This window comes from Chrysochloris asiatica, unplaced genomic scaffold (assembly GCF_000296735.1).
Source record: "Chrysochloris asiatica unplaced genomic scaffold, ChrAsi1.0 scaffold00003, whole genome shotgun sequence".
NCBI classification, from domain to species: Eukaryota; Metazoa; Chordata; class Mammalia; order Afrosoricida; family Chrysochloridae; genus Chrysochloris; species Chrysochloris asiatica.
This window is the reverse complement of record NW_006408521.1, coordinates 35,115,780-35,131,174: the sequence shown is the minus strand read 5'-3', so window position 1 is coordinate 35,131,174 and position 15,395 is coordinate 35,115,780. Positions and strand designations below refer to the sequence as shown.

Sequence of the window (15,395 nt, the reverse complement as noted above, 5' to 3'; positions counted from 1 at the left end):
CCTGATATGCATGTGAAAGCTGGACAGTGAATAAGGAAGACCATAGAAGAATTGATGCTTTTGAGTTATGGTGTTAGAGGAGAATATTGAAAGTGCCGTGGGCTGTCAAAAGAACCATTGGATCCATTTTGGAAGAAGTGCAGCCAGAGTGCTCCTTGGAGGTGAAGATGGCCGAACTTTGTCTCTCATATTTCACACATATTGTCAGGAGAGACCAGTTGCTGGAGAAGGATATCATGTTTGGTAAGTTGGAGGGTCAGAGAAAAAGAGGAAGGCCACCAACGAGATTGATTGGCCAAGTGGCAGCATTGATGGAATCAAGCATGGCAACAGTAGTGGGGTTGGCCCAGGATCGGGCAGTGTTTCCTTTTGCTGTGCGTAAAGTCACTATGAGTCGGTACCAATTCGATGGCACCTATCAACAACATGAGGAGGGACCAGTCCCTGGTGAAGGACATCATGCTTGGTAAAGTGAAGGATCATTGAGAAAGAGGAAGAGCCTAGTGAGATGATTGACACATTGGCAGTAACAGTGGATTCAGTGTAGCAGCATTTATTATAATGACGCAGGATCACTAGTGTGTTCTAATGTTGTACTTAGGATTGGTATGAGTCACAACTGACTCGATGATGCCTAAAAACAACATCAGCAACAATATTTTCCTTATGGAAATTGACTCAATTAAATGAGAGCTGTGTAACTCTTGATTGGGGGAGGGGGCTAGAGATGGTTCCAAGTTTAATTAATTTTGCTGTATAAAAACCTAAAGATAGGGTGTGACTGTTCATGTTCCTTATATAACAGGATAATTATTTTGTATCTATTATGTCTCATTGAAAAATTACAGTAAATATTGTGGCCTACAAGGTATTTTGAGTAGGGTTTTATTTTATTTACACTTAAGATATACATCATGAAGTGATTTTCCCCTCACTGGTTTGACAAAACAGAGAATGGTTGTCCTGTGCTGTAGTGAGGGTTGTACTTCTGTCATTACAAGGTGTTTCCTATGAGGTGGTAGTGGGTAGTTCTGCAAATATGAAATGAAAGAGTTAATTAGATCAATCTGCAATGTAAATTACAGCTGAAGTTTAGCAACTATAACAACATGCATGGTTTCTGCCTGATAAATCTTGAAAGGTAAATACCCTATCTGAGGTTGTTGCTGGAAACTGCTTAGGACTTACTCATCAGGGTAAGCTAATCATACACAACTTGATTGCCCATGTTATGCCTGATGATCATCGGCCCCCCCAAAAAAGAAAATCCATTGTCAATTTTATTTGAAGTATAAATGTTATTGTCAGACTATATAAACACATACAATAAGTATATTCTGAAGTTTGTGGTTTTAGAATCCTGTGGACATTAATAATTCCTGGGCATGTCTCAGTTTCTCTAAAGCATGTGAACACCTTTCATGTTAACAGTCTTTTTGTGTTTCTCCATTTTTTAGGTCTGTGATGGGGTCGAACAAGGAGCCAGACCTTGTGCATCTTGAGGCCAGGACTGTGGATGGCCGTAAGTAAATCAATTGTGTCAGGATTTCATGATATTAGGTCATCAATCTGGCATGGATTGAGTTTGTGTTTGGGGTAATCACAGTGGCAATAAGCCAAGCTGTTTGGGTATGAAGACTGTCTTATCGTCAGCAATTAAGAATGATCTTAATAGCGTCTAGTCTTTCATTTACATTAAGTACACACATAGAGTCTACCTAGATTATTCGTGGATTCTGTATTTGCAAATTTAATTACTTGTTAAAATTTATTTGTAACTCCAAAATCAATACAAATAGCATTTTCACTGCTTTTAGTGGGCCTGTTCATTCACAGAGCAGCAAAATGTTTAGCTGTTTAATGCACACATTCCCAGCTGCGTTGCTGAGTTTGAGGAAGGCTATTGTACTATCACTAATTCTGCCTTTGCAGAGACTGTACAGGATGACAAGTGTTGTAAAGAACAAGAACTGGCCATGTGTGTTTAGATAACAGTGACGTTAGCTCAGCCGTCATCCAGTCAAGGTGGTTGCAGGTGAAAAGAGAATTCCCAAGTTGTTGATTTCTAAAGAGTTGTGCTGTATTTGTTGTTATTCCTGTTGTCATTTCAGTTCGGTTCTTTGGGCTTCTTACTTTATCAGATACCACCTAGGCACTGCCTCCCTGGTTCTGTTTGGGAATTCACAAAATACTTGGACAAAGCCAGAGACATGAGAATCTGCTGGTGTGTCTCCCGTTATGAGCAGCAGGAGGGGGGAAACCAGTGAAAGCATTTGCATGGCCTTGGGTCTTCAGCAGTTCTTAACTATTTCAGGTGGGCTGTAAAGATTTACACCCTCGGAAACCCTGTACAGGGTCGCTATGGGTCGGACCCGACTCGATGGCACTTAACAACAACAACAACAACAAATCCTCATGAAGGTCTAGATTCTATGGAAATTGCAACTTTAGATATATTATATAAATCTTAGCTCCTGAATTTTGACCTTCATTGCCTAATTACTTTACTGATGGTTTGACCTTGGAAAAGCAAACCCATGACACCACAGGTTGTTTATTTATTAATCAAATACATTAGTAATATTAATTACTGTAGTGGTTCACATTTATTGTACCTGCACTTTATGTACATGATAACAATTATTCCTCTTGACAACTCTGTAGGCTTTTATCCCCATGTTAAAGATGAAGAAACCAAAGTGAAGGTTTAGTAACTAATTTAAGATTGTTGTTAAGTGCTGTCGAGTCGGTTCCGACCCATAGCGACCCTGTACAGGGTTTCTGAGGGTGTAAATCTTTACAGGAGAAGAAAGCCTCATCTTTCTCCCACGGAGCGTCTGGTAGTTTCGAACCGCTGACCTTAAGGTTTGCAGCCCAATTCATAACCACTACGCTATATGGTAAAAATTAAATGATGGTAGTAGTATCTACCTCATAAAAGCCATCTGAGTGGGAACTAGATAAACCAGTGCATATATAACACTGTGTTGTTGTTAGGTGCCATCGAGTCAATTCTGACCCATAGCAACCCTGTATAGGGTTTCCGAGAAGCAGCTGGTGAGTTCAAACAGCTTTGCAGTCTGGCGCATTAACCCAAAGATGCCATAAAACACTATAGATAGTGCCTAATCTGTAACTTATTTAAACAACAGTGGCAATGGACATTTTCTTCTCTTGTTTGGATACTAAGAATCCTCAGAAGGGCGGGGCAGCTAGAGGGTTGTTGTTGTTGTTAAGTGCCCTCGAGTGGATTCTGACCCATAGCAACCCTGTATAGGGTTTCCAAGGAGCAGCTGGTGAGCTTGAACCACCGACCCTGCAGTTCAAACTGACTTTGCAGTCTGGCGCATTAACCCACAGTGCCACACCAGGACTCCACCTAGAGGGTACAGACGGTATAAGTAAACCTAAGCCAAAGGCATTACTAAGAGAGATCAAAGAAAAGGAGAAAAGGGGAAACACCAGGAAGAGAAAGGGATGAAGGAGACAAAAGACAAGGAGAAAAAAAGAGGTTCAAGCACAGAGGACAGGAAGAGAATGGACTGCTTGCAAATACAGCAGAGTCAGTGAGACTGTTTGTAGTGCTGAGTCAGAGTGGCATTTGATTTTCTAAGACATCCCTGTTTTCAAAATCACCCTTAGAATTCGTCAGCCTCACCACAGCTTGTCTCTGTACACTTGCCTTCCTCTCTCCTGAATACAAAGGCAGCAGATGTCTGCACTTTACCAGTTTAAAACTGAAAGAATCAGATCAGCCCAAATACTACAGAAACCACTCCTACTCCACTGCTATGCACACACCTTACAGTTTATTATTTTGCTTTGTTTTTGTCTCTAGAGACTTTTGTTCCCCGTTGGAGAATGAATATATTCTTTGGCGGAGTCAGTGAGAGACAGATCAGGATTCAAGCTGACCATCACCTTCTTCCTCTGTAAACCAGGGCATGGCTACCACGCTGGCCTGACACAGAATAAACTAAAGAATACTCATGCTTTCCCCATCTCTTCAATTGCACTCTTGCTGTCAATAATCCTTCTGTGGTCCAGGAGTAGATGATGCTGTCTTGAATTTCGACAGGAAAACAGTCTTGTTCTAAATCAAAACTAATCTTGTTACCTGTTTAAAACTTATGTTTGCTTTTCATGGCTTTGATGATAAAGACCAGAAGTTTCATCTCTCTCTCTCTCTCATAATCTGGTGCCTCCCTCTTCTTCTCACACCTTGCCTGCAAGTGACTGGCCTTTTATTTTTCACCTCTTGGAACATAGAGTTCTGTGTTTTACTGCAAGAGCCTACCTGTAATACCCTCACCTTTTCCCCTTACCTGGCTAGTTTAGTGTAATTAATCACTTGAGAAGGACTATTAGTGTGACGCTGTAGGAGCAGCAGTGGACTGAGAACCACAAAATCAGCAGTTCAAACCCATCAGCTGCTCCTTGGAAACCCTATAGTGGGTCACTAGGAGTCAGCACTTTAGATGGTTCAGGCTTCAGGTCAACCTTCTGATTCTTCGGGAGACTCTTTCTGAACTCCCAATCCAAATTTGTTTTATTTTGTTTGTTATCATTGAATTCTTACCTTAGTTTAAAATGGTGTATTCGGTTTGTACAACTATTTGATTGCACCCTTTCCACCCGACCAGTCTTAGAGTTCTAGGAGAGCAGGGGCTACACTATTTACTGAACATTGTATCTCCAGCACACCCCATAGTGCCCAGTGTTGTTGTTGTCAAGTGCTGTCAAGTCAGTTCTGACTCATAGTGACCTTGTATAGGGTTTCTGAGGAGCGGCTGGTGAGTTTGAACCACTGACCTTGTGATTCAAACCAAACATGTGATCCAGTGCTTATCCTGCAGTGCCACACCAGATGGAGCTTAACAAGTATGTATTGGATGTTGTTATTAAGTACCGTGGAGTCGGTTCTGACTCATAGTGACCCTGCACAGGGTTTCCAAGGCTGTAAATCTTTACGGGAGCAGAAAGCCTCATCTTTCTCCTGCAAACAGCTGGTAGTTTTGAACTGCTGACCATGAGATTAGCAGCCCGATTCGTAACCACTATGCTACCAGAGCTCCCTATGTATTGGATGAGTGAAGATAAATCTGTATTTGACTGACCATCAGTCACCAGCTGGCTACTGTTACAACCTCAGTTATTAGGTGCCCTGGACATTTTAGATCAATGCATCTCAAATTTTGATGTGGTCTTATTAAAATGTGGATTCTGATTCAATAGGGGCCTGTAATTCTATATTTCTAACAAGCCCTGGTTGATACCGATGCTGCTGGCCAGTGGAACAAGCTTTGAGTAGCAAATTCCCACAAGGGAAAACTAATAAAAGAGCTTTAGGGACTCTCTCCTAAGACTATACTTCCTGTTTAGAAAGCTCAGGGTAGAATTGGTTGCATCCTAGACTGCTTTCATTTCCCAGCTTTGAGAGATAATGTTGTTTATTGGCATGTGACATCGTCCATGGATCCCAATGTCCTAAAACCCATAAGGCCATTGCTTTCCCCACTGTGTATGTGGTCTTACACCTAACATCATTCCTGTGATCCCTGATGGCATGGAAGTTGACAATGCCAAACTGTCATCTCAGGTTCAGCTTTCACGAGGCAAAAAATATATCCATTTTAAATTTATTTATTTTATTTTACTTTTTTGCAAAGGCAGCATCTTCAGAAACTATTCAAGGGTGAAAATTCAATAAAGGGATTTAATTTGAGAAGTTATCCCTGTCAAACAGAACAGAAAAAAAAAAAAATTACCTACCAATTGAATTAAAGGATCTGAAGATAATGCCTAACCTTGGTATAAAAAAAGTGAGAATGTCTCAATAACATAATAGCTATTTCTTTCTCTTTCCAGAAAGTCAGTAACCATGGCTCCAGGTTAAAGGAATAGAGAGAGGAGGAGGGAAAGAAAGAGCAGAGAGGTCAGAAAAACAAGGTATTAGCAAATACAGCTAGCAAGATTCAAAAGTGTATTTATCATAATCAGCTTCATCTGGGACAGTTTCTCCAAGAATTCCAGTAGCTGCAGAATCTCCTTCTCCCACTTCCCTGATTGATAGCCTGCTCTTGCTTCCCAACTCCCTTATTTACTGTTGTTGTTGTTGTGTTGCCGAGTCAGTGCTGACTCTAGCGACCCTGTATAGGGTGTCTGAAGAGCAGCTGATGGGTTTGAATCACCAACTTTACTTATTCAACAGCACCACACATGGACTCCTGTTATTAGAATTTAAAAAAAAGAAAGAAAGAAATGTTTATATTCTCGGCAATTTCTATTCTAGTTATAATATATTATTTATATTCTAGGTAATACACCTCATACTATAATGTGCTAGAATAAAACTTGTGGCTCTAAAACAAGAATTTTTTTTCTGGATTTAATATGTTCAGGAATGTCACAGCCAAGACACTGAGGCATTGTTGTTGTTGTTAAGTGCCGTCAAGTCAATTCCAACTGATAGCCACCCTGTACAGGGTTTCCGAGGCTGTAAATCTTTACGGGAGCAGAAAGTCTCATCTGTCTCCAGCAGAACAGCTGGCAGTTTCAAACTGCTGACCTTGAGGTTCACAGCCCAGTTCTCGTAACCACTACGCTACTAGAGCTCCTTGTTGTTGTTGTTAAGTGCCGTCGAGTCGGTTCCGACCCATAGCGACCCTGTACAAGGTTTCCGAGGGTGTAAATCTTTACAGGAGTAGAAAGCCTCATCTTTCTCCCGCAGAGCTGCTGGTAGTTTCTAACTGCTGACCTTCAGGTTTGCAGCCCGATTCGTAACCACTATGCTACCAGAGCTCCTTAGACACAGAAAAAAATCTCTGACTTGTGTGCTTGCCTTATCCCCTAGGAGGTGAGTTTCAAATGCTTATTTGACTTTGTTATTCAAAATTCAGTTGTGATCTCATTTCCGATGCACTTAGATAAATTGTGTAATTAATTTGTGTTTCGATTGAAGTTCCCATATCTGAGGGAAGATGTGCTCTAGAAAGCTTTTGTTCTATTAAAACCCATGACTGTCACTGACATTTCCTGACAACTGTTCTCTGAAATGGGGATGTCTTGTAGTTTAAACTGTGAATGGGGGGTTATTCTTTCTTGTATTGTATCTTTCCCTTGGGAGGGGAGCTGAAGAGAGCAACTTCAAATACAATCAATCACAGGAAGTATTATTGGAAAATTTTGAACTTATGTATTGGATGTGGCACTTGTTTTTGGCCCCAGTGTTCCAACTGAGGACAAATTGACAGCTCCTCATATAGGAAGCAAAGCTTTTGTTGTCTGACCTCTGTGTGTGTGTTCCTATATGTGTTGCATATACAAAATACATTTAAGTTGCAGATTGCAATGAAAAGAAACTTACAATCTATTGATTAACTTAACATAGGTACATTTAGGTACATGTGTATATAATGGGTATAGGAAACATATTGAACAAGCTGTTGGTTGGAAGTTTTTTGAAAAGCTGCGTCTTATTTACTCTTGTTTCTGTGCCCAAAACACAGCTCAGAGTAGGACACATTTAAAGTTAGTTAAATTAGTAAATGTGTGTTTATGTCGTGGTATGCATACATTTTCTTAAAGAGGAATCCTTTACCTTAGGCTTTGTACATCCTCTAGAGCTAATGGATAACCTCAAAAACCTTAGGAACTTCCAGACATTGGGAGTCCAGTGTTATGTGGGTGTAATTTTGGAAGAAAGAACCAACCATAACAATTCTTACCAAGGCAAGTAGACACGGAAATAATTGTGAATAACATGACAATTACATATGGATATATTAGTGTTTATCTGAAGTATGTACTGCATAGGAGAACAGCAGTACTATCTTAACCATTATTGCTTCTCCCATTTGCTTGTTAAATGAATGGCCTAGCTTGTGACCTGAATGTTTCTGTACTGGTGGTGATCCGTGCCAGCATGGACAGGGGACACGGGATCATTTGCATGAGGAAGTAACCTTGCATGGACTTCACAAGGACTGGTATCCTTCATCAGAGAAATACAACCTTGCTGTTTAACCAACTGTGAAAATGACTGCCCAGAATTCTTGGTGACATGGACCTCATAGTATTATTTTACAAGCTGGAAAGCAAAACAAAAGAAAAAGACACTGCCATGACTTTAGATAACTATTTGTCCCACTAATTCTGGTCTTGGGTGAGATCTGAAGGCTTCCTTTTTACTTCTCAGCCCCCAGACCACCAGTCTATTTCCCATAATAACAAAAGGCCTGTGTATCGATACCTGGACAGAACTAGTACTGCTGAAATATTGTGGGGATGTTTTAGGATCTTTAGTCTCGTAAGTCCTCAACATTTTATCCATAGGGTGTTTGGAATTTTTACTATGAGCATAGATTACTTTTATACTAACAAAAATGACAGTGACAATAAAAAAAGTAAGCAGTACAGTGTGTATCAACTGAAAAGTAAAGTACAATTCCTGACCCTCATTTGATTCCTAGGAGATTCATATACATATGAAAATTTTATTTATATATATCTTCCAGATGTATAGCCTTATAAAGTTGAATATGGCTGTATTTATAAGCATATAAGCACAAACACAAAATCATACTGTAAAACTATTATGCAAAATATAATATTGATGAAAACTAGCAAGTTGAACATTTCTTCAAATCATTCACATATAAGTTTAGTTGCTTCTTGGCTAACCACTACATAGAGTCCTTTGTACAGTCAACTGTAATTGATTTAACTGCTATACACTTTTTAATAGGAGGATAGATGATTGGAGTCCTGGTGTGGCACTGTGGGTAAATGTGATAGACTGTAAGGTGGATTTGAACCTCGAGGTCGACAGTTCAAGCTCTCCAGCTGCTCCTCGGAACCTGATACGGGTCACTATTAGTCAGAACCGACTCAACAGCATTTAACAACAACATGTCACACAGTTGATATATGCTGATATATGCACACACAGTTGTGACATGTATTTAGTTAGTGTTATGGATTCAATTGTGTCTCACTCCCCCAAAACCTATGTGCCCCAGAGGCTGAGTTATATGAAGAAGAACATGGCATTAGGATTAAAGGAAGACTCATTGAAAACCTTCAACAGGTAGATGATATAATTTTGCTTGCTGAAAGTGAAGAGGACTTAAAATACTTACTGATGAAGATCAAAAAAACACATCCTTCAGAATGGATTACACTTCAATGTAAAGAAAGTGAAAATTCTCACAACTGGGTCAATAAATAACATGATAAATGGAGAAAAGATTGAAGTTGTCAAAGACTCCATTTTGCTTGGATCCACAATTAACATTCATGGAAGCAGAAGTCAAGAAATCAAATGGCATATTGTAATAGGCAAAACTCCAGCTCAAAACCTCTTTGAAGTGTTCAAGAACAAAGATTATCAGTATGAGGACCATGGTGCACCTGATCCAAGCCTTGGGATTTTTCAATAGCTTCATAAGCATGTGAAAGTTAGGCAGTGAATAAGGAAGATCTTAGAAGAATTGATGCATTTGAATAATGACATTGGAGAATATTGACAGTACCATGGACTGCCAGAAGAACAAACAAATCTGTGTTGGAAAAAGTATAACCAGAATGCTTCATAGAGCAAGGATGCAGAAACTTGGTCTCTCATACTTCAGATGTATTATCAGAAGGGACCAATCCCTGGAGAAGGACATCATGCTTGGTAAAGTTGGAGAGTTGGCATAAAAGAGGAATACCCACAATGAGATGGATTGGCACAGTGGTAGTAGCATCAGACTGAAGCTTAACACCAGTTGTAAAGGTGGCGGAAGACCAGGCAGTATCTGTTGTGCATAGAACTGCTAAGAGTTGGAACCAACTCAATGACCCCAATCCACAACAAAGTATGTATTGTAACTCTTAATCCCTATATCTGTGAATGTAATCCCATTTAGGGATAAGGTTTTCCTTGCTATTCTTATGAGCTCATATCAGTGTAAAGTATGTTTCAAGCCAATCACTTTTGAGATAAAAATAGAGCAGACAAGGTCAAGAAGAGGGAGCCCTGGTAGCATAGATGCTAATGGTCTTGTGGGTTAATGCGCTGGATGGCAGAGTCGGTTTGAACCACAAGGCCGGAAGTTCAAGCCCATCGCCTGCTCTTCGGAAACCCTATACAGGGTCGCTGTGGGTCGGAACCAACTCGACTCGATAGCATTTAACAACAGCAACTTGAACCTCCAGTGGCTCCATGGGAGATAGCATCTCGTGATCTATTCCTATAAAAATTACAGCCACAAAACCCCAGGGGCTTGTTCTCCTGTGTCGCGTGGGGTCCATATGAGTCAGAAATACACATGATGCCATCTAACAACAGACAGCAGGCCTCTTCTTAATTCTGGCACCTGAAATTAGATTTCCAGCCTCAGAAAGTTTAACAAGTTTCTGTTCATTTAAATGCCAACCACTCATGGTATTTCTGTTGTAGGAGCACAAAGAAACAAAAACAGTAAATTATTCAAATGTGCACAAGCAGCAAGAACTGCTGAAAGAGAAATTTTGAAACTTAAATGTCTTTGTCAAGGAGTACGTACATTTACAATTTTAATAGACATCGTCACATTGCCTTCTAAAATTGTCACGTATTTCCTCCACAAGATAATGCCTGTGTTTGCAAGTCACCAACATTCTCTGACAGTATCAAAGGTTTGTGAATATAACCCATCTGATAAGAAAAAATAAACAACAACAAAAAACATGGCATATCTTTATTTTTAAATTTGTTATTTATTTACTTAGGAGTCAGATTGAGAATAGTGATTTGTTTTTCTCAGCTGTTTCTATTTGCTCTTTTTAATGACCTTGCAAAGGGCATCAAATCTCTTAAATATTTTAGAAAAGAGGATTACTCTGCATGTATATACAAATGTAAAAGTACATTAGACTTGCTACCCCCACTCCAGTCCAAACCTCAACACCAGTACAATGATTGGCATGCTTAGATCCTGAATTTTTAAGTGCTAATTCCCCTGCTCTTTATCCAATCAATATATATTGGGTAGAGCCTAAGGAGCCATGTTGGTGTGGCACTGTGGGTTAGACTGCTAACTTCACAGTCTAAGGTTCAAACCTACCAGCAGTTCCAAGAGAGGAACATGGGGTTATTTGCGCCTGTAAAGATTTCCATTCTTGAAAACTGTACCTTTTAGTCACTATGAGTTGGAAACGACTCAGTGACTGTGGGTTTGGTTTTTTTCGGGTTGGGATGAACCAAGGTTGAATTTTAGGTCAGCTTTCCAACACCCTGAACAGATTCAATCTCCCCTCTGATCCTCTGTCCCAAGTCAACGTCGAAGTCTAGGAATGACAGCAGAACCTAGTACTACGGCTTTCTTTTTAGCAATGTCATTCTGACCCCTTTCCTCATATTGCAAAAGACTCTTAACTTTTACTGCTAGTGATTTCAATTCAGCCTCTCTGATTTACTAGCCTGAAGACAGCCTTGAAAACCAACCAGGAAAGCATGAAATAAGATAACGCAGACCTCCCAACACAGCTGTGAAACTCCTGATGGAGACAGCGTACCAACAGGCTCAGCTGGGCAGCTTTCAGATTGCTTCTTTGTAGTCATTATGTCCTTCTTCCTCTGCCTCTACCCATACACAAGGAAGGTCCCTCCTCTTATTATCCTGAGGATGGAGGATGAGAGAACAGAGGTGTGCATACACACAACAACAACAAACTATTTGTCATTCCTAAACTCTAGGTTTCTGATGGACCCTCAGGATTCTTCTGATGTAGCAAGCACCCATCCCTGGAGGGTGTCCATGTCGCGATTTCCAAGTGCTCGGCATCTGACTCCCATCTTAAAAGCAAAAAACAAAAGAAAATAACAACAACAAAATAGGATCAGTAAATTCTTAGAACTTGCCCATATATTCCTTTCCTTGTTTCCTATGGGCTCTCAAGCAAAATGATGCTGTAATGCAATATTAGTATATGCATTATATTCTTATATGCCAGCTTCTGTGATGTTAGGTACTCCATTCGGAAATTGCTGGAGATAGGTACTGTTAATTATTTTCCTCATTTTAAAGGAGAGAGAAAAAAGGCTTGTAAAGATTGTCTTTCACGGTATTTTAGAAAGAGGATCTGAAGCCACGGCTGACTCACTCCAGACCTGTTACTCATTCATTTAACAAATATTATTGGCCATCTAGGCTATTCCAGGGACTCTTCTAAGCCTGAGGAGTGGTGGGGAATATCACAAGACCCTGTTCTCATGCAGTTTACTTTCTACTAAGGGGAACAGTACATACACAGCCGTACAAGGCCAGTCAGTAATTACAAACCAGAAGAAAAAGAAAGCAGAGGAGTGAGAATGATGGGGGCACATCAAAGAAAAACCAGCATTAAAGTGACATTTCATACTTAGCAGCGTCCTAATGAAATTTAGGCAAGAACACACTTAGCATTCTCAAGCTGAAAGAATTGGAATAAAAAGAAAAGTCACAATTTACAGTATTGAAGGATTTTATGGGCAAAATATTGAATGAAGCAGAATACATCAAAAAAAGAAAGAAGCTGATCTTGCTGTCCAAAAGTGGAGGACCCTGCGACCATCCAGGGAGAAGAGCAGAGTGCGGGAACCTATGCAGAGAAACAGTGATGCCATAGATGGAGGCAGAGACAATGATGTGGAGAGATGGAGCGGCTGGGGACTCTGGACTCAGGGAGAGAGAGCAGCTGTGTGCTGGCCACCAGTGGGCAGGCTTATAGGGTGTACCCTTTGGTTGTTCAAATGGTTATATATTCCTGAGTGCTTCAGTATACATCCAAAACAAAACAAAAATGAGGGAATGGAAGCAAATATTGTTAAATGATATTGCATGGAGGGGATCGTAATCATTGCAATGAAATGAAATACAATAGGATGTAAAGCTGATGTTCTCCCATGTAAACTCTCACTCAATTCACAAAAAAAAAATTTTAAAAAAATAATAGAGGCCGAATGTAGACATATAATGAATATCTAAGAAAATGATTACTTGAAAAATCAAAACAAAAAAAGAAGCGAGAAGGAATACCCAGTCACAGTACCAAAATGAACTGGTTGATGTCCAACCATTTCAGGAGATAGCATATGATCAAGAACCAATGGTACTGAAGGAAGAAGTCCAATACTGAAGGCATTGGTGGAAAATATGATTCCAGGAATTCAAAGAATAGCAATGGGAATGTTTTAACAAACGGATGCACTCACTCATCTATGCCATGAAATTTGGAAGACAACTACCTGGCTAACAGATTGGAAGGGATCCTTATTTGGACCCATTCCAAAGAGAGGTGACCAACAGACAGTGTAAATCCTTGAGCAATATTATTAATATATGCAAGTAAAATTTTGCTGAAGATAATAGAAAAAATGGTTACAACAGTACATTGACAGGGAGCTGCCAAAAGTTCAAGCTGGATTTAGGAGAGGACATGGAACTAGGGATATCATTGCTGATGTCAGATGGACCTTGGTTGAAAGTGGAGAATACCAGAAAGATCCTTACATGTGCTTTATTTGCTATGCAAAGTCTTTTGACTGTGGCTCATTACAAACTGTGGAAAACAATGCAAAGAATTGGTGTTCTTTAGGGACCTGCACATAGAACAAACATGAGGCAGTTGTTAGAATAGAACAAGGAGATACTGAATGTTTTCAAGCTTGCTAAGATGGTCACTGGGTTTGTAGCTTTTCACATACTATTTTAATCTGTGTGCTGAACAAATAATTCGAGAAGCTGGATTTTATGAAGAAGAATGTGACATTAAAGTTGGAGGAAGACTCATTAATAACCTGTGATACGCAGATGCTACAACCTTGCTTGCTGGAAGCGTAAAGGACTTACAATACTTAACTGATGAAGATCAAATACCACATCCTTCAGTATGGATTACACCTCAATGTAAAGAAAACAAAATTCCTCACAACTGGACCAGTAAATAACATTATGATGAATGGAGAAAAGATTGAATTTGTCAAAGATTTATTCTTCTTGTGTCTGCAATCTACACTCATGGAATCATTAGTCAAGAAATCAAAGACGTGTTGCATTTGGGCACATTTGCTGCAAAGGACCTCTTTAAAGTATAAAAGTTTAAAGATTAAAGTATAATAGTTTGAGGACTAAGGCACACCTGACCTAAGCCATGGTAGTTTTAATTACCTCATATTCATGTGAAAGTTGGACAGTGAAAAAGGAAAACCATAAAAAAAAATGGATACATTTGAATTATGGTTTTGGAGATGACTCTTTAAAGGCCCATGGAGTGCATGGACTGAGATAGATCAGTAAAATTGTCTCTGTTCTCAAGAGTGCTGTGGATTATGGGGGAGTGGAGCGAACTAATAAGTCTACAATTCTGTGATGCAGCGTACAACCAACAGTCTCAGGAGATGGTTTTGAAGTTCCTGGCACAGAAAGGTGCCAAGAGTGGGGCAGAGGCCCTTCCTCTCTGGGCCCATAGCCCCTGCACATCACCTGGACTACAATCACCACACTGCATTGTAATTGATTACCATTTTTTCTGCAGCTGCATTAAATTCCTGTAGCCTCATGTTCTCTCTCACGCCCCATGTGTTTAGCAAAAAGAAAAAAATAAAATCATTTTGATCCCAGAATTTACTCTGTAGTCCTCTTGGTCTCCTGAATGGCCAGAAGCAATCATCAAAAACATAAAAAAAAAAAAAAATAAAAAAAAAAAACATTTACTAATTACACTGAACCAAAGTAAGAGATTTCATAAGATAAATTAATGCCAAGTTGAAAGCTCATCATGTCAAAGGAAAGAATATAATCTACCTCTATACTTTTCACAGAGATTTCATGCTTTTAAAATAAATGCCAGAGTATCACTTTTGAAGATCACGATTTCTCATTGGCAAAGACCTGTTAAAAAGGAAGGGCAAATGAATGTAAATAGGATACACACTCACAGTTTTGTGTGTGAGTGTGTGTGAGAGATGGAGAGAGAGCAAGAGAAAAACAGAAAGAAAGAAAACAGATACAGAGAGAACCGATGATTGGGGACATTTAACAGGAAGAATCTAAACGTACCACTAGGGTAATAGAACAGCGCAGCATGTATGCATATGGGCTTTAAAAGGGCTCTGCTGTTTTAAAGGTGAAGATTAATGAAGGCTGGGGGACAATGTTCAATGTTTATGTTTACCTCCATTGTTTATGGTTCTATTTAAATGTAAACTTCTACAGTATTAAGGTGTATTAAAGTATTTGGTGTAGAATGGCAATTTGTGGAATGATGGAATGAATGGATGGAGTCCCAGAGATTGGTGTTAGAAGATTTGCCCTGTCATACCCTAGCACATGAATTTATACAATCTCATACGTGACTCTCAGTCTCTTCCCTTATAAAAATGTGGCTTA

At 39.6% G+C, this 15,395-nt stretch overlaps 1 protein-coding gene across 3 annotated transcripts in view; it reads left to right on the top strand.

Moving 5' to 3' along the window:
- The window catches only part of SORCS1 (sortilin-related VPS10 domain containing receptor 1), a 749,465-nt gene that overhangs the window by 552,736 nt on the left and 181,334 nt on the right, over window positions 1–15,395 (top strand). For all 3 annotated transcript variants that reach the window (XM_006831326.1, XM_006831324.1, XM_006831325.1), the window contains exon 6: window positions 1,458–1,522. In XM_006831326.1, the coding sequence (XP_006831389.1) occupies window positions 1,458–1,522 (65 nt within the window). The remainder of the gene's footprint in view (window positions 1–1,457; window positions 1,523–15,395) is intronic.